The following is a 23050-nucleotide window of genomic DNA, read 5'->3' on the forward strand; positions in this document are numbered from 1 at the left end:
TCTTAGAAAGTGGATTTGGAGAGGGTTTCCTACCATTCTTTACTGATATGGGTGTGCTTAAACTGTTTGTTTAAACACAGTATACAAAACGTTGTGCCTGAACTGACCCGTCTCCAATAAAAACCTCAGGCACGAATTCTCTAATGAGCTTCCCTCCTACATAACACTTCGCAAATGTTGCCACGATTTGATGAAGCAGTAATTAACTGCATGTTGTGTGACTCCCCTGGGAGAGGACTCTTGGAAGCCTGTGACCAGTTTCCTCTGAACTTCACCCAATGAACCTTTTCCCTTACTGATTTTGCTTCTTATCCTTTTGCTGTAAAAAGTCATAGTTGTAGTTGCAAATATACGCTGAGTCCTGTGAGTCCTTATAGCAAATCAAGGAACCTGGGGGTCATCTTTAAGACCCCTGACCCAGAATCATTTCATATTTTGCTTTAAAATAAATTATCAATTAAAAAAATGTTATGCAGGACTTTTATAAAGAGTAACTTCTACAGTATTTCTAATATGAATAGTAACAATAAACTCTCTTATGAATTATATACCTAACAATCAAAAACACTTGAGGGCCAACTCCACACTTGATACTATTAGGCTTTAATGATACAACTAAGAAAAGACAGTCCCTACTTAATCTCAATCATTATTGATTGAATAAGCCAAACTCAACTTAAAGATTAAAAATATAGAAAACAGTTTCTATATACATAAATTAAGATATAAGAACAAGAAAACAATTCAAGATAGTCCTTGATAAGCGCAAAATACTAAATAGTATAACAATAACTGCTTTTCCTTTTTAGCAGAAGGGAGAGATTCTAGGGCTGGGCAACCCAATACATAGACACTGGTCACATGTGACTATTTAAATTTGAATTTAAATTAATGAAAATTAAATAAAATTAAAGCTCCAGTTACTCAATCACACTAGCCAAATTTAGAGTGCTTGGTAGTCACATGTGACGAGTGGTCACCATATTAAACAGCAGATTACAGAACAGTTCCATCACTGCAGAAAGGTCTATAGGAAAATGTTGTTCTAAAAGGCTATTGTGCCCAAGAATGCCTCAGATGTTTGCCATATTATCTGTAATGGCAGCAATAACAACAACAAAAACATAGATGATTTAAACATCTATCAACACAGAAACATATGCATACAGTAAGCTATTAATACACTGTGGAACAGCAGCATCCTTCAAAAACCATAAATCTTGTAAACTAACTGATAGATGGCTATAACATTAATGAGAAAAACACAAACTGCAAAGAAACATATATAACATAATGCCTTTGTGTGCATATGTGTGAGTATATTGGGGGGAGGTACATTAAGACAAATAGGGTTATTTATGACTACTGTACATAATTCTATATTACTTATTTATATATTATTACTACATATAAATATTATTTTAGTAAAATAAAATGTTATTTTACTAAAATTATTTTCAGCAATGCTTCAAGAAGTGATGAATGGAACTGAAAGTTAAATGACCAGTAGAGACAGGACAAGTAGGCAGAAGAGTAGAAAGTAGGCAAGGTGGCAGTAGAACCCAGCAAAGGCTCAGTGGAGGAATTAGACTGAGGTCAGATTTCCTGCCCATAGAAGACAGATGATGTCAGGGAATAAAGTCTCCCCTACCTTCTTGCTCAGATTATTTTTCAAGGCACATCTAGCCCTTCTTCTTGCTAATGGAACTTGTACATGTTCTTCCTTTTTCAAACTGTTAGTTCAACTATCCATGCACTAACCATGAAAATAATAATTTACAACTATGAAATAGTTTAGAACCATGAAAAATATTTTAAAATAATAAACTGTTTGCCCCTTTCTAGGAAAAGAATATTCTAAGTACTGTTTGTCACTCTAGCTTTGTGCACACCTTTTCAGTATACTTCGGGTAACAGTATTAATCCCAAAATTGTTGCCCACACCAGCTTGTGAACACCTTACAGGCAGCAACTCTGTGCCTATTCTTTGTATTTACTCAGGACCACACACACAGCAAATACTCAGTAAACATGAGCTAAATTAAACTCACAACTAACTTCAGAAGGAAGGCTTACAAAGTTAAGTATTGAGACTGGCTATTTCCACTTAAATAAAGCTACATGATTCTATTACCCTCTTAGTATATTCCTGAAAACCCAGTTTTAAGTATTAATGTTCTTAATCATTTTAAGCTTCTATTCCACTATAGAGACTGCGAGGCTATTTTCAGCAAATTAAATCAATAAGAAGCATATTTCTTATTTACATTTATATCAAAAAAATGAGCAGAGATTTTTTACTATTTCGGCATTATTCAACACAGTAGCCACTAGCCACATGTGGCTAATGAGCACTTACAATGTAGCTAATCTGAATTGAGATGTGCTTTAAGCATAAATTATAAACCAGATTTGGAAGGTTTAGTACAAAAATTATATATAAAATATTTCATTAATTTGATTAGATCATATATTGAAATAACATTTCAGATATAGTAAAACATTTTTAAAAATAATTTTCCCTATTTATTTTCACTTTTTTATGTGGCTACCACAAAATTTAAACCTATATATGTGGCTCATATTATATTTCTACTGAACAGCACTATTCTCCATTCCCTTTATGTATCTAAATGTAGTTTAAAACACCCATACACACATACACACACACACATAAAAAGAGGCACACACAGAAAACAATTAATATCTCTTCATATAGTTGGGGAATGAAGTATGACAATAAGCGCCAAATGGGCAAGAAACGTGTTTATCTTGCTAAAGAGCCTGGCAATGCTCCAAGAACATGAGGCGACAGATAAATAATTGTGAAATGAATAAAAGGATCTATGAAAATCAACTACAATTTTAATACACCACTTCTCTTGAGCACTGTTTATAAACCAGGTACTATACTCTGGATTATCTCATTTAATCCACACAATGAAGTTAATTAGTTGGGTTCTTCTATTATTCACATTTTACAGATGAGAAAACGCAGGCATCAACCTCCAGTATATTTTGCAATATTATAAGTAATGAAACAATTCCATTTAGAGAGTCTATACAGAAGGTTTACACAATTTTAAGTAATAAATATTTATTGAGTGACTTCTATCACATGGTATTATATTAAATTCTGTGACATTAAGAGAAATTACAGGTTAATGCAATGAAAATATAATAAAAATAATATAAATAAACAGGTATAGTTTAAATACTGTTACAAATAAATCCCACTATAATTATCTCATATCCTACTAAAAATTAACAAGCCTGACTAATAGCTAATAATCCAGCAACACAAAATGTTTGTTGAATTTAGAGAATCCCTTAGAAATCACTGCAAAAAACTATCATTTATAGGGTGTTTTACAATGTTTTTTCATGCAGAAGATCTTGTAATCTTTACAACACCCCTGAGAGACAGGTATTAGAAGTTGGGTGGGATCTTACAAGTAGTTAAATTCATTATCTGATCCAGTGATGCTTCTTAACAGACTTTAATTCATGTTCTGTGGCTTATCTTATGGCTACTGTCCAGGATTTGGGGGCAGGGGGATCTTTAGACAGGCCACCCACAAAATTAATCCTGGGTTCCAGATTCCTATGGTCTTCGGAAATATTCTTGTTTTGAGCAAGGCATGAAGACGGTGTAATTAAAAGCTTTCTAAGAGGCTTAAAGAGGCAAGTTTCAGTAACTTAACACTTTGGGGAAAAAGTAAAGCATTCAAATTTAAAATAGCCTTCACATAGAATAATCTGACTAGCATCGGTCAGAACCAAGTCATTCCTTATTGAAATCCTTTTTGAAAATATATTTATTAGGGCTCAAATCTTTGTCTATCTTGAAAAAGTAAGCAATATTTAGTATACATTAATGGTCAACTTAATTTTTAATGAGTAAATGACATGACAAGAATGGTTCAGGTACTTGTAAATGCTAAATGTCTGGGTATGTCTTCATTGGCTTTTGAACAGTTTCAAAGAGCAGACATGAGGATTCATTAGCTCTTAGCACATATGAACCTGCTCCAAAGGCAGCCAAGAGAGTTGCCTAGCAACAGCGCATTTTGCATCTCTCATCATCCCCAAAGATGCTGCAGCAGCAGCAGCTAGGTCAAGCCTCTCATTAGCAACCTGACAAAGGGTTTCTATCTCCCATTTTACTAAATTATTTTTATTTCCAGGTGAAACTCAAATATCTATGTATTACTCCTACTGACAATGTATTCCCTTCTCTCTATTCCTTCTTCTAAAAACTCCCATTTCAACAGATATGTTTTAATGAACTGATCAAAATACCTGTAACAAAAGCGGGCATAGAGAAATCCAACAGAATTTATATGACTATTCACATAACTCTAACAGTTCCACATCTTTTAGGCAATAAAGTAAAGAAGCTTAGAAAAAAGAATGAAAAAAGATACTGAAGTCAAATAATGGGAAGGGAAAAAGTCAGTAATTTGACTTCAAAATTAACAAAAAAATTACCCAGATCATTTGTAATGCTATTGGTAGCTATTCTTATTTCTTTCTTATCTCCACCAAACCTAATCTCACCATAGAGCAAAAAGGCAGAAAGTTCCAGAGTGGTAATAAACTATAATGAATGGATTGACATTGACAGTTTAATGAATATAATCCATTGGAAGGGAACTCTGGTTCCCAATTTAATAACTGTGTTATAAAGCTTCATCTCAGATCCATAGCTATTCAAATACTTCTCAAAATATTTCTTAAAATATTTACCATCAACAGGGTTGCCACGAAGAACTAAAATACATACTCATATAATCTTCCTTATATACACTCAAAAGACCCTTAAAAGAAAAATCGACAAAATAAGCAGACAGACTTTTCATTTCATATATTTTAAAGTGCTTAATCCAGATTTTGACATAAACTCTCATGTTAGCATGAATTTCCCTACGGAAAAGATTACAGAATATGCATGACATGTTATGAAAGATAAAGTGTGGTTCTAATAGAACCAGATTAAAAATGGTGTAATGAGGAACATTCAATGGCAATTGTCATCACACCAAATCAAAAATAAGTAAAATTTTTAAGTGATCTGAAAGGAACAATGTAATTTTTTCCCCGAAGCCCCTCCCCCGCTTTTTAAGCATACAAACAGCCAAAAAGAAAAAAAGAGAATCCTTAGGAGGATTTCCCAGAAGGGTGTCATTTACCACTAAAATATTTCATTCCAGCAGTTGAAAGACCATAAAAGGGTGAATGTCCTCCAGAGTCTCTAATAACGGTAATAGATCTTGTGTTACTATTCACAAGTGACCTCTCAGTCAGGCGATTTAATTTTTCCCCTTGCAGCATGGTTGGTTTCACACACAGTGTAATAACAGTTTTTGCACAACAAGACAATTCATCCGATTAGAAGGACTATATTAAGTCTTTCACGAACAGTATGTGTCACTACAGCTTCAGCTAGGATTTGATTTAAGACAACCTAATACATGCATGCATGATTCTTCATTTTTCTGTTTTAAAAAAGATTCCTGGACTTTCTTCAGCAATTTTGCAGACCATTGCCTGAACCCTCCCTGGCTTCAAAAATAACTAAGAACTCATCAAATGCTCACTGAGCACTGTAAAACAGGTACCAAGAATTCTCCACCAGGCAACAGAAATGTGCATAAGGTTCCTCGTTTCATGTGGGTAAAATAAAATTCCACTAATGTCTCAAAGGAAGAAAAACACGAAAAGGGATAGAATGGGCATAACTGGTTACTGCAATTACTTTTATGCTTCAATTTCAGCAATGCACCATTAATTATAAAGATAATATGACATTACTGAGAAAAGCTTCAGATAGTGAATTTTGAGCCCTCTGTTTGTAAACCTCAGCAAAGCGCAAAAAAATTGAAAAGTGGAAACCAAAAGAAAAGGTATAAAATGAACCAACCATCTGGAATCTTTACTACAATAAATGGTTTGCCATCATTCACTGCCCACAGAAGCCAAAACCTTAAGAACAAATATACATTTCTTACTGCTTGGCTGATGAGATTAAGGTGGTTAAATCTAGAATCTCTGCAGGAAAAGAAGGGCTATAGTGACAGTTGGAGGAATTCTCAGGGGTTCCCTTAACCTCACTACCTTTAATTGATGCTGATAGACTTAGCTTCCCCTTTCCATCTCTGGATCTGGGCAGACTCCTCTGAGGAGCAGTGTCAGCACTCCTTTGCTACAGGCTCAGACTGTCTTTACAGCTCACATGCCCCAAAAGGATTCTCCTACTGCTCATGGCAAACAGCCCAAGCCTACAAGATTAAGTTCTTTTTAGACTTTTGAGGCAGGTGAGATGCTCTCTTCTGGTTTAATTGTTCCACTCCCTCTAGGAATACTGCTTCTCTCAGCAGAGACCTGTATACCCGCTAAGCAGACCTATAAAATGAGATGAGACAATTCTATTGTAGTTCTCTTGCCCATGCTGCCCACATTTTCTTTACAGGACACACTAATACACCTTTTGCTTTGACAACTAGGCATGCCAATACTGCTGTACTCTCTCCTTCGCTTCTACCATCACAAGAGCTAGCCAGCCCATCACTCCCTTTTAGATTTTTGGGCAGTCGCCAACCCACCATATATATCTGTAAGCTCCAACTGCAAGGGATACACATCCAGCTGGATGGGGGGACGTGGGGTTCTGCTGAAGTCCCTGTCATGAGGCTTAAAATAAGGGGCTAGCACTTGTAGGACTCAGCACTCCAGCAACCTTCTCCAAGAATTCTCCTTTTTCTTTTCAACTACCCTCTCATTTCCTAACTTCTAGACCCTTGATATAAGTGAGGGGTTAAATATCGTAGTAGTACTCAGACATCGAGGTTTATTCCCACTGCTCTACAAGTTCTACCAGGTATTCTGTCTCATTTTGATATCTTAAGGTCCCCACCAAAATGTATCATCCTGTTAATGTAACTTTACCTCCTCCATATCTGACTTCAAGGTTCTTCAGGATCTTGCTTCCAAATGCTTGCCCAGTATCCACTCCAGATCAATTTCCCTTACCTTACGCATATCCCAGTTTCATATAGTACTACTTGCAGTCATTACCCCAATGGGACCTGCTACACATTTGCGTCTTTGCATATGCTCTTCATCGTGCCTAGAATGCCTCCCCTTTTCCCTGCATCAGAGAAACTGGTGAGTCTCTTCATGTATGTTCCAGAGATACTTACATACCTCCACAATGCCAATTACCATCTGTACTGAACAGTAATTTTCTTGGATCTCTGAAAACAAAGACTATATCCTTTCATCTTAGTATTACTAGAACCTGCCATATAGGAAGTTTGCCGTATACATACATACATACATACATAGACTAAATCAATGACTTGAAAATGCTTGGCAAATAAAATGGGACCTAATAAAAACGAGGTATCTACAGTATTTCAAGCTGAGTGAAAATTCTACTTAATGCTGAGCAAGTTGCACTATTAAAAATTGAATACAATTTGACAAATATACATAAGTAGAGTAAAATGCCACCTCTATAATTATCACTAAAAATAATTCAGGCTAGTAGAAACAATAAAGATAGACAAGACTGGATTAGAGAGAAATGTTAAAGAAATAAAATTCAATTGCTTTCACAAAAATACTGTAACAAACTAATTAGCCAAGTGTTGCCAAGTACCAGTCCCTGCTGATATGTCTTAATGAATAGATAATTTGATCATTTTAAATTGTCACATTCATTGTACTAATGCAAATGAGCAAACCCAAAGTACCTAAAAACAATAGCTTCCACATCAGCTTATGTTTTAACTCAGCCTACATCAAATTACTCAGAATCCTAAATTAATAGGATTTTATTTAATAAGATTTTACTATGATCTAACCTAACCTAATCTCTCTCCCTGGACTCCACACTGTTCCCTCTATTAGTTTGGGTAATACATGACAATATTAGAAAACAGTTTATTGTTTCTAGGATGAAAGGTACATACATCTAATATATTTGTGTTAATTCAATCAGGCAATAAAACCATTATCAAAGCCCAGAACTCTTCAAGGTTACCAGGAAACAAAAACAAGTAAGACAGTTTCTCTTGAGGAATTCATTTTATGAATTTTAAATCTAATTGTAATCTACTGAAAATTTCTTTGAAAGAAGCTTTCATTTAAGATAACTATAGAACACTTTGAAATGCTAACTTGTCCTTACTCATTTCATTCATCTTTAGTACTGTCTGACTCTGTGATACGACAAATTCAGGTTACAAATATTTTTATATGCTTGTTTTAGGTAGAGGAAAAAAAATACATAAACTATCTTATATGCAGACATGATCCACTACCACAGGAGTGCTAATAAATAGGAATGACAGGATACATGGTCTCCAAAAGTCCAATCAATACACTGGAAGCCTATCTTCCTTATACACTGTGAGTTCCCCAATAACTGACTTTGTATCCCAAGTTCCAATTAAAATGTATGCCCCAAAGAGGTTCTCCATGACTATTTACTGAATAACTCACTCTTTTGTGCTGTTTCAAGATCCTAAATTAACCGTATAACTTGTCCGGCCTTTTAAATGGTTCAAAACTAACAACCAAGGTGTAATTTTCTCAACACTTTGTAAACATTTTTCAAAATAAAGGAAATACCATAACCTATTTTTTATTCACTAAAAAATATCCCTGTATTTGATTAGATTTTAGAATCTTCCTACTGTCATTAAAAACGAATGAACAAAAAAAGTTAATTTTTGACCATTAAGCAATAACTCAAATTACAACATGCTTACTGAGGCTGATTCACTTAGACCTTCTCAGCCTTTCTCTTGATATGTGCTTACATATCAAGAATATGTCATGACTTTGTGTATAGATATTCTATTCAGGTATAAATATCTGGTTAAATGTGATTTTGCCTATTTATAGAAGGGCCAAAGGAAGCTAGCATAATAAAGGCAGAAATAATCACACAAGACTGAAGAGATGGCCAGATTTCAAACAAATGTTGAGGTTCCTTCCTCTCTTAGCATTTAATTACCTTCACACTGACTAGGTCATTCTAAAAAAATATAAAGCTAATGAATCTTCTTTACTTTCAAAAATGTTTTTAAAATGTTTTAACTAAAAGTTGTGGAGAGAGAGTAGAGCATATTGGGTAAACAGCACAGATCTGGAACCATACGTGCCTGCCTTTGCCAATTACTAGCTGTGCAACTTTGGGGAAGTTAATCGAACTCTGTGCCTCAGTTCCTAAACAGTGGTGGTACCCCAAACTTAAAGGGCCGAGTATTCAGAGAGTCAATGAATACATGCAAATAAAGTGATTAGAATAGTGACTGGTACAGAAAAGTATGTAAATATTGGCTGTTTTTATTAGCTATTACTTTGTTCAAGAACTTAGTTGAGCTTCTAAATGAGTAGACTACATTTAAACCTAGAGAGGTGACATGGGTTTCTTCTGTAAATGTAAGAAAATGTTTCCTTAAATAAGACTCTTCTGATTTGAAGGGCTGACTATGGAAGGGCTGGCCTGAAGAATGAATAATAAGGGATATCAACTGGCAGCTCACTTTAGGGTGTCTGGCCATGATGCAAGTAGGCAGGGGACCAATACCCACTCCCTCCCCTCCCTGCCCATTGACTAAATTAGAAAAATTTTATTCAGGCAATGGTGGACTTCAGTGTATTTTTCCCCTTGAGCAGAATTCCTCATGCCCATTATAAAATTCAAAGTTACCACAAAATGTGCTGATTCCCCTCTGAGTCTTTCACCTGCACTAGAAGCCAATCCTAAGATTTTAACCAGGAGACAAAGCTACTGTTACCTGATACTCACATGGGGGCAGACAGTCTCCACTGTTCTCAGTGCAGTTCTGGGCCCTATCCTCACCAAACTCCATCAACCCGCACCATTTCTGATATGCTGTGTTCAGTGACACAAGACAAATGACTTTTCTTGCAGTATATTAGTAAGCTAGTGTCACGGTGATATAGGTTTGAACTGAAAATCACAAAAAAATTTTTCAGTCAGAATTTTAAGAAATTTATAATCTATAGACTCCTCCAAAGAAACTCAGAACTGCCTCCCTGAACATAAACTCTGGGCTTCAGGCAAAAAAAAAAAAAAGAAAAGAAAAAGTAAAAATGTTAAAAGGTTCAAACGCCAGCTAAAAACATATGATTCTACAGATATCTATGTGGGTTTTCTAATGAAGAAATAAACATATTGCCACAGGAAGAAACAGATATCTGACTTTGTATAAGGTCCATGTTTCTCTTTGTCTAATCGCTTTATGCTGGCAAGCTCATCCCAATTTTGCTCTAGGCATAATCGATGTGATAGCTCCAAGGGTATACTAGTATAGCACTCCTTATCTTAATGTTCTTTATTGAAAGTACTGTATATTCTGGCTTCTTTTCGCTAGTGTGAAAAACAACCAGACTTCAGGAAGCAGACTGACTTCAGGGGGTAGCAATTCACAGAACTTTGGTGACAATAGAAGAGTGCAAAGTGTCCAAAGACTCTTTGTGCAAGTTCTTTTGCAGAATATATTTTCTCCTTTTCTCAGCATAACTTACAGACCATTAAATTTCACACATTTCCTATTCATTTGCTATGTTAAAATATGGCTTATGACCCTAAGTAGAACTATCACAGGATTCTGCCTTGAAAGTCAACTTTTTACTATTTGATAATATATGACTTTTAAAAGACCAGTAAGTCATGGGCCATGAACCTAGCCACATAAATGATTTCAAATGGCTCAAAAGTGGGTATACTTTTACAAATGGAACAAATTGAGCCCTAAAAACATTAAAGGATAAAATAAAATTATCAAAGATAGCAATTGTTCCCATTAAGCAAGACCTTTAGCTAGACTTATCAACCAAAATATCAAAAAGAAGTGGCCTCAGAGTTGTAAAATGCAAGTAAAAACAAAATAAAACAAAAAACACAACTCTATCCTCACTTCCAAGCAAGAGAAGCAAGCACCAAAGATTTGAAAGAGGTACTGAGTTTCACAGAACTTACAGCTTCCTTCAGCATTTCTCTTATTCTCTAGGATATAATGCTTCAAGTGAAGAACTCTCAATACCAACAGCTAAAGGGAAGTCACAGTTAATAATATAGCTAATAATAATAACTATAATATTTAATATATTTCTAATAATTATAATTACTATATATTTAATATATTAATAAGTATATACTAAGTAATTAGCTAATAATATAGTTAATACAGCTAAGCTAATAGATACTAGAGAAGGTTTTAAAAGGTAAGTAATACCTCTTTCTTCTCAAAAGGTCAAGGGCCAGAGAAACATCATGAGGGATGAGTGGGGGGAGTCCCAGGTAGATATAGAAGAGTGTACCTGAAGCTGCCAGAGGAAACATGGTGGCAATTACTGGAATCCAAGGTCAGAGTTGGCAACTAACTAAACATAAAATCATAAATGAAAGAGAAGGATAGGCATAGAGGAAGAAAAAGTAAGGTTTCTGGTTGAAAGTCTTAGAAGCAAGATACAATCATGTATATGGAATGGGATAAGTACAAAACTTGTGCTATCACCTATTGTGTACTGAGGCACACAGTGCAGATGACAGAGCAAGATGTGGTTCTTCACAAGTGAGATGTCATTATGCTGGGCTCTCATAGATGGGGAAATAGAATGTCAATCAACACTTGTTAAGTTATTAACCTCTTAAGGAAGTTATGTCAGCCTTAGACAGTTCCAAAATGTCCACAATCATGTTACACAGATTGGTCAATCATTGGCTAAAGGTTGAAATATGATTTGATATTACCCTTAAAAAGCTATAAAACAGAACATGTCTGCATTCGGCCTGAGGTCCACATTATAGCCTATGTTTAACATTCAATAACCATCGGTTTCATACCATATGTGACCAGATCCTGGATAAATCAAAGGTAGGAAATAGCTCTCTTTTTATCTCTGAAGAGGAAAGAATAAGGCCAACTAGACACTTTTATACATGAGACATGAAGCCATGTACTCCGACTGTCATTCAGGCATCTCTGAAGGCAGCCTGAATAATTTATCTCAAAATGTAAAAATAAATAAATAAATAATAATGATAACATTACTCGGTTGTCAGAAAGGCAGTAAGTGTTATATAAACATAACCAAAAAGCATGTGAATCTATCAACTGCTATTGCCAAGGGGGCGGGGGGACAGAAATTCAGGAAATAGTTGGCACTCCATTTATTATAACCACAGACTATAATATAAAAACCTGTCTTTAAAGTAAATCCATGTATTTAAAACTTTCAAGATCCATGGAAATTCACACAGGATGCTCATTCTTGGATCTCTCCCCAGGACACTCTAAGACATTCCCTCCAAGAACATAAAAAAGCATTCAACTTTTACTGAGCACTGCCTGACCTGAGCTTGTATCTTCTGCAAATTAAGTCTCATGTCCAGGTGAGAAAACTATAGGGATTATTAGTAACTGCTGACAGCATTTCAAGATATGGGGGGGGAAGTTTCTTACTATTTTTTTTTAAGTGTTGATTTATTGCTATAGCTTTGGATATCTAGTTATTTTAACATCATCTGTATCCAGTCAACTCTAAAACGGTACTCACAAGGTCAGTTCCCTTTAGACTATTTAGTGTCATAATCTTCCATGGCCCTACATGTATTAAACCTAATGGAAAATGCATTCCACAGGGAAATCAAGTGAGAAACTAAGGATTAAAAACTCATTGGGAAAGGGAGATCCATCAAACTGCACAACAGGAAGTAACAGAATCACATTTTTTTAAAAGCACATTTTCTTACCATTATGAATATTAATTTAACATCATTAGTTTATATTGATAATTTGTATTGCTATTAACTAATATTACTAAAAATAATTTCTATTAATACTTTAGAATAACAATAATACCAAAACATACTTCACATATGGCCCTCTTTCAATATTTGTCAAACAAACACAATACTTAGATAAGTGTACTGCAGGCAGCAAATTCTACTATAGAGGTTAAGTGACCACCAAAATGGATGCAGAAGACAGCCTCTAAATTCTTACTCTTACCTATTTACTTAGCTCCTGCTCATTAGTAGTCCACGACTTTTCTTTACTATCAACTCCCACATGAATTTAAGCCAATGATTGCTTATATATAATATAGCTTCTTTTTATAAGGTGAGAAAAGACAAACACACATGAATATGAATACATTTCATGTAGTCTTGTCAACCTAAAGAAATAGAAAACATTCCTCCAATAATAAATTGCAACACTAATATTTGAATAGAATCTACTCCAACTATCTACTTACAATCAGAAAACTTGTTTTTTTCAAAATATTCACTCTTCTTTGGACTGCTTTGCCTTGTAGCTAAAGGTCAGTGAAATGATATAAAATGGGCACTTCATAAAGAAAAGTGAGGGAAAAAATCTGATATCCTACTTCTAGGATACTTGTTTTGTCCTTTTCAAAACACTTAACTCCACTTCCAAGTTCTTATTAATAATACTGTCTTTGTTTCTTCATGAATTTGAGTAATTATATCTAAACATTTACCCCACCATTCGTCTTAACAAACACAATTACACCAGGTATTTTTCCTCATTACTTAAAACTACCCAAAAAGTAACCAAAAGAATGTAACGACTTCGATTTATAGCGCTGCTTCTTAATAAACATTCACTGAATAAATGAACCTGAATGGTCACTCTAGTGCTTCCCAACTTTTTTCATTTCACGGCACACATGAAAAATAATGTTTATAAGGATACTAGGGTGAATAAATGAAACACCAGGTGGCCAGAAGCTACCAGCAAAGGACTTCTGGCACCCTGAGCTTAGACAACCTGGCTCCCTGACAGCTGAGAGCTGGCGGGGGACAGGGATAATATCTTAACATACCTGAAACTCAAAACACTAATTGAGAAGTTCTCCACATTTTTTTCTATTTCACATACTCCCACTTTTATTACCAGGAAACTATTTTTCCTTTAGGGACTGATCCCTCCCTCATTCCACATGATCCTGGTGGCATAGATAATTTTAAGCCCCTGACACTTTACCCACCTCCATTCTACCCAGGATCACCAATTAAAGTGCCCCATTATCCTGGCCAATGGTTGATCCCATTTGGGCACCTGACCCAAGCAAAGCCAATCCAAATATCTCTACCACTCTCTTCCTTTTGGATTGTGAATATAAGGTTATAAGGCTTTGGGCTTCCAGTCAATTCAGAGAAGAAAGAAACTGCAATGAATACACTGTCTAAGCCATGTTTATTCTAAATTCTAGAGCTAATAAAAACAGTTTAAAACAGATGGGTTTCTGTGACTCATAACAGAAAGTATCACCCTAGAATTTCAAAGACTCGATGCATTTCCTGAGTATCTATATATACACATATTGATCTCATCTATGTTTAATATCGGCAGCATACACAGATCAGGTAACCCACTAGATGACTTTTTTAGATAATCTCCAGACATTATCTGTGTGTTAACGATTCTAAAGAGATTATCCTACAAAGTGTCAACGCTGAAAGAAAACATTTGGTAGAAGCAAGATCATTACAGAAGGTGAAGGCAGAAATAAAGTAGGAGGCAAAGGAACTTTGTGTACATTACAGAATCAGACCAGAAGAGGTCTAGTCAGAAGGAAAACTAATTGTGAGATAGCAGCAGTTGTTTCCCTGACAAAAAGGAATAAACATGACAAATTGGGGACAAAAAGGAATTCCAAACACTTTAACTTCATAGCTTAAACATTTATCCACCTTCACCACCAATTTTTTCCTATGAGAACACATAATTTTCCATAAAGAGATGGACTTTTTTTCCCTCACCAAGCTTGAAAAGAAACACAAGCACAGATACTAATAAACAAGAGATAATAAAAATACCATATCTACTTGGTAAGAAAACCCTTCACTTCACAGGAAATGTGTTCTAGAGATTCTACCCAATAGAAAAAAATTAGAGTACTATGCTAAATATATGGTTAGTTTAAAAGTGGTGGGGGGAAGCTTATTAATGTCTGACTGTTTTCTTATTACATTCTAAGCCCTGGGAAGATAGCAAAATGATTGTTTATCCTTACATCCCAACATAGTGATCAGTACTATATATAGCAAGGACACATTTTTTTTGTTTATTAAATGAAGATAAGATCAAATTTCAACAAGTCAAAAAGATTAATGCCTGTCGTACAGGTAACTTTAAACTGAATTATTTTTTGCCCACATTAAAAGATCAATTTTAGAACTAAAGGATATTCATTTTGGAATAGGCTCCAAGAGTTAACAAAAGCATTACAAAGGAGCAAATTCAGCAATAAACAAAAATACCAGAATAGCATTATATGCAGATTTCCTTGCAAAATGTGTTCTCATTAAAGAAATGTTTGCATCATTAAGTATACATTAACTCAGCATAAGGAGAAAAAAAGAACAAATTGGGAACATAAGAACAGCAACCCATAATTAAAACTTTGATAAAAATCATCCATGAAGTAAGAATAATCTATAATTCCAACAGTTAAGCTTTACAGCCATTCCTGTTCCATTATTTTCTTGCTTTACCTGAGAGGAATCTGCTTGGGCTAATTTTGTAGTGACCTTCAGTATTTGGCGAAGATTTCTTCCTTTATCTTCAACAAGGAGGTGAGCCAGCAGAAGAAAAACATGCACAGGGATCACTGTAGTGACAGGGAGCAATGACTCTACTGAAGCCAACCAGTCACTCACTGAAGACTCTTCTCTCATTACTTCAAGGATCCTCCAGGCTGTAAATATTGACCCATACATGCTGGTTATGGGGAAGACAAGCTTGTAGGGCAGCTGAAAAATAAACACAAAAAATACATGAGTAAATGAGATATATTTGATAGAAATATATTTGACATTCATATTTTATATTTCATTACAAAATCAATCCTCCCAACAAAATACAAAATGTTCAATTCCTGCCCCAAACCTCTCTGCACATATTTGAGCTAATAGGATTACATTGAGAAAAGAGCTGTTATATGGAACTCTAAAACAGTTTATCACTATTTTTCCTTGTATTTACCATTTGCTCCCAGTTAAAGCAGAAAAAAAAAAAGTGGATCAATAAATAAGATCCAGAGGCAAAAGAGTTTGGAAAAAGCCACTGTCACTAAGAAAATATTCACCAATGAGAGGGAAAATAGAAAGAAAGAAAAAAAAACACTATTTGCCCAACTCCAATCCCTCGTAAAAAGCAGCCCTGGGCAGATGGCAGACTTGGACTGAGGACAATTCATTTTTGTAATCGACAGTACGTTGACAGGAACAGAGTTGGTTCAGCTGGAGCCTGGGAATTCATTAATAATTGTGAATAACTTCTGCAATAAGAAATAGCCTGACAGCTCTAAACTGAAACGATACTCAAAGAAGATGCTATGCTTATGTCAATCTGAGAAATGGCTCCTTACAGTAATAAAGTAGTGCAGTCAGGGACAGAGAATGGATAGAACTCTGCCAAGGTGAGCTGAGTGCCCAGATGGCTCAGGAGAAGCCACAGACATTAAAGAAACATTAGTATTGCCTATGAATAAAATGATTAGAGTATAATGATACAATTTAGAAATCTCTAAATTATCCAATAACTGTCCTATTATTGGAGGTTAACTTATATGAATAAGGATAACAATTGAAAGTATGGGAAGTAAAAGTTAAGCTTTATAAAAAACTTTAATAGCTTTATTGAGATATATTTCACATGCCATAAAATCCATCCTTTTAAAGTTTACAACTCAGTGGATTTTAGTAATTGATAGTTTTATAACCGTCATTACTATCTAATTTTAGAACATTTTTATTACCCCAAAAGGAAATCCCATATCCATTAACCATCACTCTTCATTCTCTTGATCCCCACTCCAACCTGCAGTAACCACTAACCCACTCTGTTTCTATTTTGGCTATTTCATATACTAGGAACCACACAACATGGGGTCTTTTTTGACTAGCTTCTTTAATTTAGCATGTTTTCAAGGCTCATCCATATTGTAGCTGGTATCAATATTTCGTGTCACTGTCAAATAATATTCCATTGTATGGATATACAATATTTTGTTTATCCATTCATCAATTAATGGACCAATGTCCATTAATTTCCACTTTTATGAATAATGCTATGAACATTCCTGTAAGTTTTTGTGAGGACATAGGTCTTCAGTATCTTAAGTATATGCTTAAGAGTGGAGATAATATTTATTTGAAAGCAAACGTCACTTTAAAAACAAACAAGGAAGCTCTATCTTTATTGATATGAAAAGGTCTCCCACATGAAAATACAAGTTACAAATAGTATGCCTGGAATACTACCAATTTTTTTTTTTAAGGGTTGGAGTGTGGAGAGATTGTATATTTGTATTTGCTTGTATATGCAAAGAAAAGTATCTAGACAAATAAAGAAATATACACTAATTTTCATTTTCAATTTGAGAGAGTAGAAACTGGACAATCAAATTTTATAAATTTTATAAAATTAAATATCTAAATTTATAGCGCTCCCTCTAAAAGATTTTTTCCCAAGGTGAAATTCATTAAAGACAAGTCAATTTCTTTAGACTAATAACAAACAGCGTTTGATTTGAGATTTAAAAGATGAGGATTTCAGCTGTTAGGCAATTTCTCAGAGCCTTATTTTTCTTATTTGTAAAATGGGAGTTATGACTACCTTCCTGCCCAGATTATTGAGGTAGATAATGAGACAATGTCAATAAAGAACCTAGCACAGTACCTAAAATTGCAAAATACAGAGAAATATTATCACTGTCATCTTTAGGAGAGGAAAAATAAAACTGGTGGATATGGGCATAAAAGAAAATAATTGGAAATCACCATGAACCATAATTAAGTTGAAAGCAGCAACATTACAGAGATATGTTAGAGTAAACACACTGTAAGAGAAAAACAATCCTACTTGAAGTATTATGTCCAGGTTTAGGCTCTGTTTTTTGTCTGTCTAAGGTTAGAGTAGCAGAAGAAAGGCACAGTGTTGAATAAGACATCACAGAACAGTCTCTCTATCACAGTGCATGGCAGGCATGGCCCACTGGAACGGTCTCCGGGGCAAAGATGCGACCAAGGATTTTCAGCACCAGCCACCAAATCCTGGCCCCACAGCCTGTGGGAGGACCTGTGAAAGCACTGATAGGCTCTGTGGTTCAGAGAAGAAAGTAGGTGTTTAAAAATAAAACTTAATGATGTTAGGCAAGTTACATCTCAATTAAAAGAAACCATAGAAAAAATAACATTTCAGTGAATGGTTATAAAACATCTTTTATAGACATAAAAGAATTGATTATCTTTATTTTTAAAAAGCTTTTAATAAAAATGTTCAGTTATGTTAAGTATTAATAAAGCAGACATCTGCTAGTAATACTTCTTTGTCTAAAGAGGTCTAAAAAAGAAATTGTGAATACAGGTGAACAATATATATTTTCATTAACTTTAAAGAATAACTGTTCATCTATCATAATAATTAAACGAAGCTTAACAAAATTGAGTCAAGATTTGATCAGGAGAAGGGGTATGGAAACTCACCCTGGAGACCATGAAAAGTAGAACAGGTTTTTGCTAGAAGGGATTTAATCACTCACCAGACCAGAAACAGAAGACTGGACTAGGTAAAGTCTCAAGGTCTTTCTGCTCTCTACCTCTATTAAGAATCTAGTCAAGGGCTGAGAGGCTTTCAAATGGTCGATTATCACCAAAAGAACATATACCATCCTCAGTATCCATGTTATTCAGAAGATAATGATAGAAGCACAAGCTCTAAGTCTTGGTAATTCTTTTTAAATTCCAACCAAAAGCTTTTAAGAAACCAGTTTACCTCAACTTTCCACTGATTTACTGTTTCCCTGGAAGTCTGAAATGTTTGCTATTTACTAGTTATTAATTCTTTTTATTAAGCACTTCTTTGTTCAAATTACCACTATGGCTTCTCTTTCCTGACTGAACCCTGACTCATACAATGGTTCTTTCCTTCCACCCCACCTCCACCCCCCACCACATTCTCTGGGGGCAGGGGTAGCAAGATTTTAAGCAGTTTAGAATTTACAAGTGTTTGATTTTTTTTTCACCTAAGAGAACACAAATTGGTGGTTTTAAATATCACATTTATTAGCCTAATAGAAAAGGATCCTGTTTTCCACACAACACTAAGAAATATTAAAAGCTTATTATATATTTTTTTTATTTTAAAGAGATGAATAACTGCTTTGCTATCTTACATTTTTTAATTCTTAAAATTTGAAATAAGTTAAAAATCTGTTTATTTCATGGTTATCAACACTTCAGAAAGAAGACAGGTAATACAGAATTGCATGGTGCAGGATATCTACCCTTGTTTTCGTTTGCCAGAAGCAGTGTGCTTCTGAAGAACTGCTGTAGTTGTAAATCAAATACTCTAAGTCAGAGTCACCAATCTAAAATGAAATAATAAAAATAAAAACTAAAAAATCTGTGGTTTTTATACAAAGATCTCTCTGTAATAAATCAAGATGATAAGTGAAATTATCAGATTCACACATTCCTTGCTGAACAGAAATTTACTGAATGTCTGCCACGTGGTAAACAATGGGTCAGGTGTTGAGGATGCAAAGATAACCTAGGATGTTATTTCTTTAAGTATGTGAAAAATAGGAAAGTGTTCAATTTAACAAGTGGCTAACATATCTTAATTATCTTAAATCTATGATCACCTGAAAAAGATAAAGCAGAAACACAGAGTTGAAAAAATACAAAAAGTTCAACAAGTGTTGCAATTTAAATATTAACATGCTTAGAAAATAAAAGCAAAGCATGAAAAAGGCCTGGGTTCTTTCCCTCAGTGAGCTCACAGAATAGTTGGAGGTACAAATACGTAACCCCTTAAATTAAGACACAACACTATTGAATAAAGTGCTAGGGATACAAAAAAAAAAAAAAAAGAGTAAATGAATTCTGACTCAGGAAGGCTGAGAACTTTTGGCTGGATCCTAAAGAATGACTAGATCAGGCAAAAGAGACAAAAAATCAAAGATTCAGGAAAAGACTTGCAGAGTTTGGGGAGTGTTGAATTTATAAGTATGTTTAGAATATAGAGTCCAGGACTGGTGCAAAAAAAAAAAAAAAAAAAGCCAACTGTAAACTGTGGCTTGATTTTTTAGAAGGGTAATCATATATCTACTCAAAGCCTCAAAGCAGCGCACCATTATTAGGAGGATGTTTATAGCCCTAATAGTATTCCTTCCTTCTCCCTCTTCCCCAGCTGAAGAGAAAGCCTAGCTATTAGTGTTGAATAATAAGACTCATACACCTGAGCAAATAGTAAGATGAATACTTAAATATTAGAGTCAGGGTGATTCTCAGTAAATATCACTCATGATTTAAAGGAACACAACTCTTAGACACAGTACATCCTGCCCTCCCTCCATCCCCACCCAAAATCCAATCATTGGGCAAGTCCAGAGGAAAGGTAAAAGACTGCTAGGAAATTTTGGCGACATCTTGTATTCCTATTAGGCAGATGCAAGAACTTCCTCCTCTCAATGAAAATCAATGACCTATTTCAAGTTTTAAAGTTTCAGTCAAACAATTAGGATTTATGAATCTGTAGTATACATTCAATTTGCCTATAGGCTAGTTCTTGCTGCAGGCTCAAACAAGGAATCACAATGCCTGGATTTTTGCTGCTAGAACATTTAACGATACATGATTAGAGGTCTCCCTGCTTTTGCAGATGAAACAACTATGGCGCTACCTCACATTTATGTAACGCCTCTGTGGAAACTTAAGACGCTTCACCAGTTCTATCTTATTTAATCCTTATTTAATCCCCATAAAAGTAGGAGTTAGGAAGTAATAATTTTATCAAAATCAAAACAAATATCAAAAGAGTAAAGGACTAACAAATGCAGGCCCAGAACCCAGCCATTAACAGACATGGACTATACTTTTTACATTATTGTAACAGGAACAGTGAGACTGACAAAGCAGAATGGGATATGCTTAGCAGGCAGAGGGAAGAATGGGGTGTGACAGTCCTGCTGTCTTCCAATTGAAGGCAGCAGATTAGAGGCACCTAAGGAGACACCAACAGCCATTATGCCAGGGAATATGGCATAAGCTACCACATTCAAAAATAAAGTCTTAGTTCTTACAGACCTTAGAACTTCCAGGCATTCAAGGAGATTTCCCATCTTGGACTATCCCAGATCAATATGCTGCACTTACTAAACAGTATGATGAGAAAAAAAGGATCCATATTCAAATATGGTTAGAGAAGCACTATGTTAAACCGAATGTTTCTTTTCTGCAGGATTCCTCAGAACCTTTAGCTACTGATGTACACTGGAAACTCAAAGAGGAAAAAAGATTACATAGCACTTCTAAAACTTATTTTTCAACAAGACTACCCTCCCCTCTCACCATTCAGAAGAATATACTAACATCTACACCACTGCCTGAGAGAATGGTAAAGTTCACAATGATCGAGTTAAAACCCAAACAGATACTTCATCAGGAGGTGAGGTTATCTTTATAGACAAAAATCCCACATTACCACTTTACCTTTAAGAGAAACAAGGATGAACGTCATTACCTTTTGGTGGTCGTCTCTGTAGCTCTCCTGCTGTACCATTTCTAACAGATTCAGAGCCAACTGCTGCCTAGAGGGACTGTCTTCATCTGGGGATATGCAGTCTTCCAAAGCAGTAGAAGATAATATCTGCAGAACTGGCATCACTAGCAGCGAGGATGATTTTGGAATTTTCTGACCATCGGCAAAAGAGAGGAGCTTCAAAGCTATTCATCAAAACAACAATTCATGATTTTAAAAATTAATGCCACACTTAACAAAATGTTATTTTGTTTAAGAATGATTCCAAGAAGTTTTCTTACCCCTTTACAATTGAGTCAGACGTGCAACTAAGATGATAAATCTTATCTTTTTTGAAATAAAAAGAACACAAAAATTAACTATTTTTTTCTAAAATAAGCTGTTAATGTATGTAACTAAAAACTTGATACTCTTAGAAAAAAACAAATATCAAATATCATAAAGTATAAACCAACTCTTCTTTTGGTCAATATAAATTTCTTTTAAAATATAGTTCAATTTTTGTCCTTATATTTTGTCACGTCGTTCTACTGCCTTCAACAAACAGTGCCAAGAGAGCATGGAGTTCTTAATCAGCAGATAAGTCCAAAGTATGCACTTCCCTTACAAACCCAGCTGAGAACTGTATTAAGTGATGAGTAAGTAAACAAGGTGAGGCAGGGCTATCCTTCAGCTGTAATTACTAATAAGTAGATCAGCAAAATCTCAAAGTTCACAACCAGCATAATAATCAAACCTATTTTTATAAATAATTCTTTATTATGGAAACTCAACTTACACAACAGAAATATACATACAAATGTATAATAACATAGTTACATGTATAGGCTTCCCTAGACTATTAACAGAACAAGTTAGGGAATAAACATACTTTTTTCATGGTTATTGAATGAACCCTAATTTATTGAAAACTGTTATTCATAGACTTCCGAGCTAGATTATCAAAATAATCAACTGATTTCCCCACCACACCAAAGGAAAAAAAATATATATATATATATATTGTGTGTGTGTGTGTGTATATGTACACACACACACACACACACACACACAAACATATACAAGCCTTAACTCATTTTAATGAGTTGCCAGTATTTTATTAAATCATCTAGAAGTCAAATCTGAACATATTATGAAGTAGTTGTTATTCTAACACTACTAATTTATACTTTTTTTGGCTAAATAGTAATCTTACTCCATAACTGTCTTTGAGAAGTCATGAAAATCCATTATCTTTAACAAAACAGGAAGGAAATGCATATAATACAAATGTTTATATATTCTTTATTATAAATCTTCCAGGTATTTTTATAAATTGTTATTTATAATCAAGACTATTGATAATAAAGAAACATTAAATTGTATTATTGCTGTACATTTCAAATTTGAAATAATCGATACAGGTTATGCTATTTCTTTGACCACTCTTT

At 34.6% G+C, this 23050-nt stretch overlaps 1 protein-coding gene across 3 annotated transcripts in view; it reads right to left on the reverse strand.

Moving 5' to 3' along the window:
- Positions 1–23050, reverse strand: part of FOCAD (focadhesin) — a 252868-nt gene that overhangs the window by 153858 nt on the left and 75960 nt on the right. For all 3 annotated transcript variants that reach the window (XM_025051385.1, XM_006918338.3, XM_015594517.2), the window contains exons 10-11: positions 21603–21805; positions 15569–15826 (exon numbers count right to left, since the gene is read on the reverse strand). In XM_025051385.1, coding sequence (XP_024907153.1) covers positions 15569–15826; positions 21603–21805 — 461 coding nt within the window. The remainder of the gene's footprint in view (positions 1–15568; positions 15827–21602; positions 21806–23050) is intronic.

This window comes from Pteropus alecto, unplaced genomic scaffold (assembly GCF_000325575.1).
Source record: "Pteropus alecto unplaced genomic scaffold, ASM32557v1 scaffold95, whole genome shotgun sequence".
NCBI lineage: Eukaryota > Metazoa > Chordata > Mammalia > Chiroptera > Pteropodidae > Pteropus > Pteropus alecto.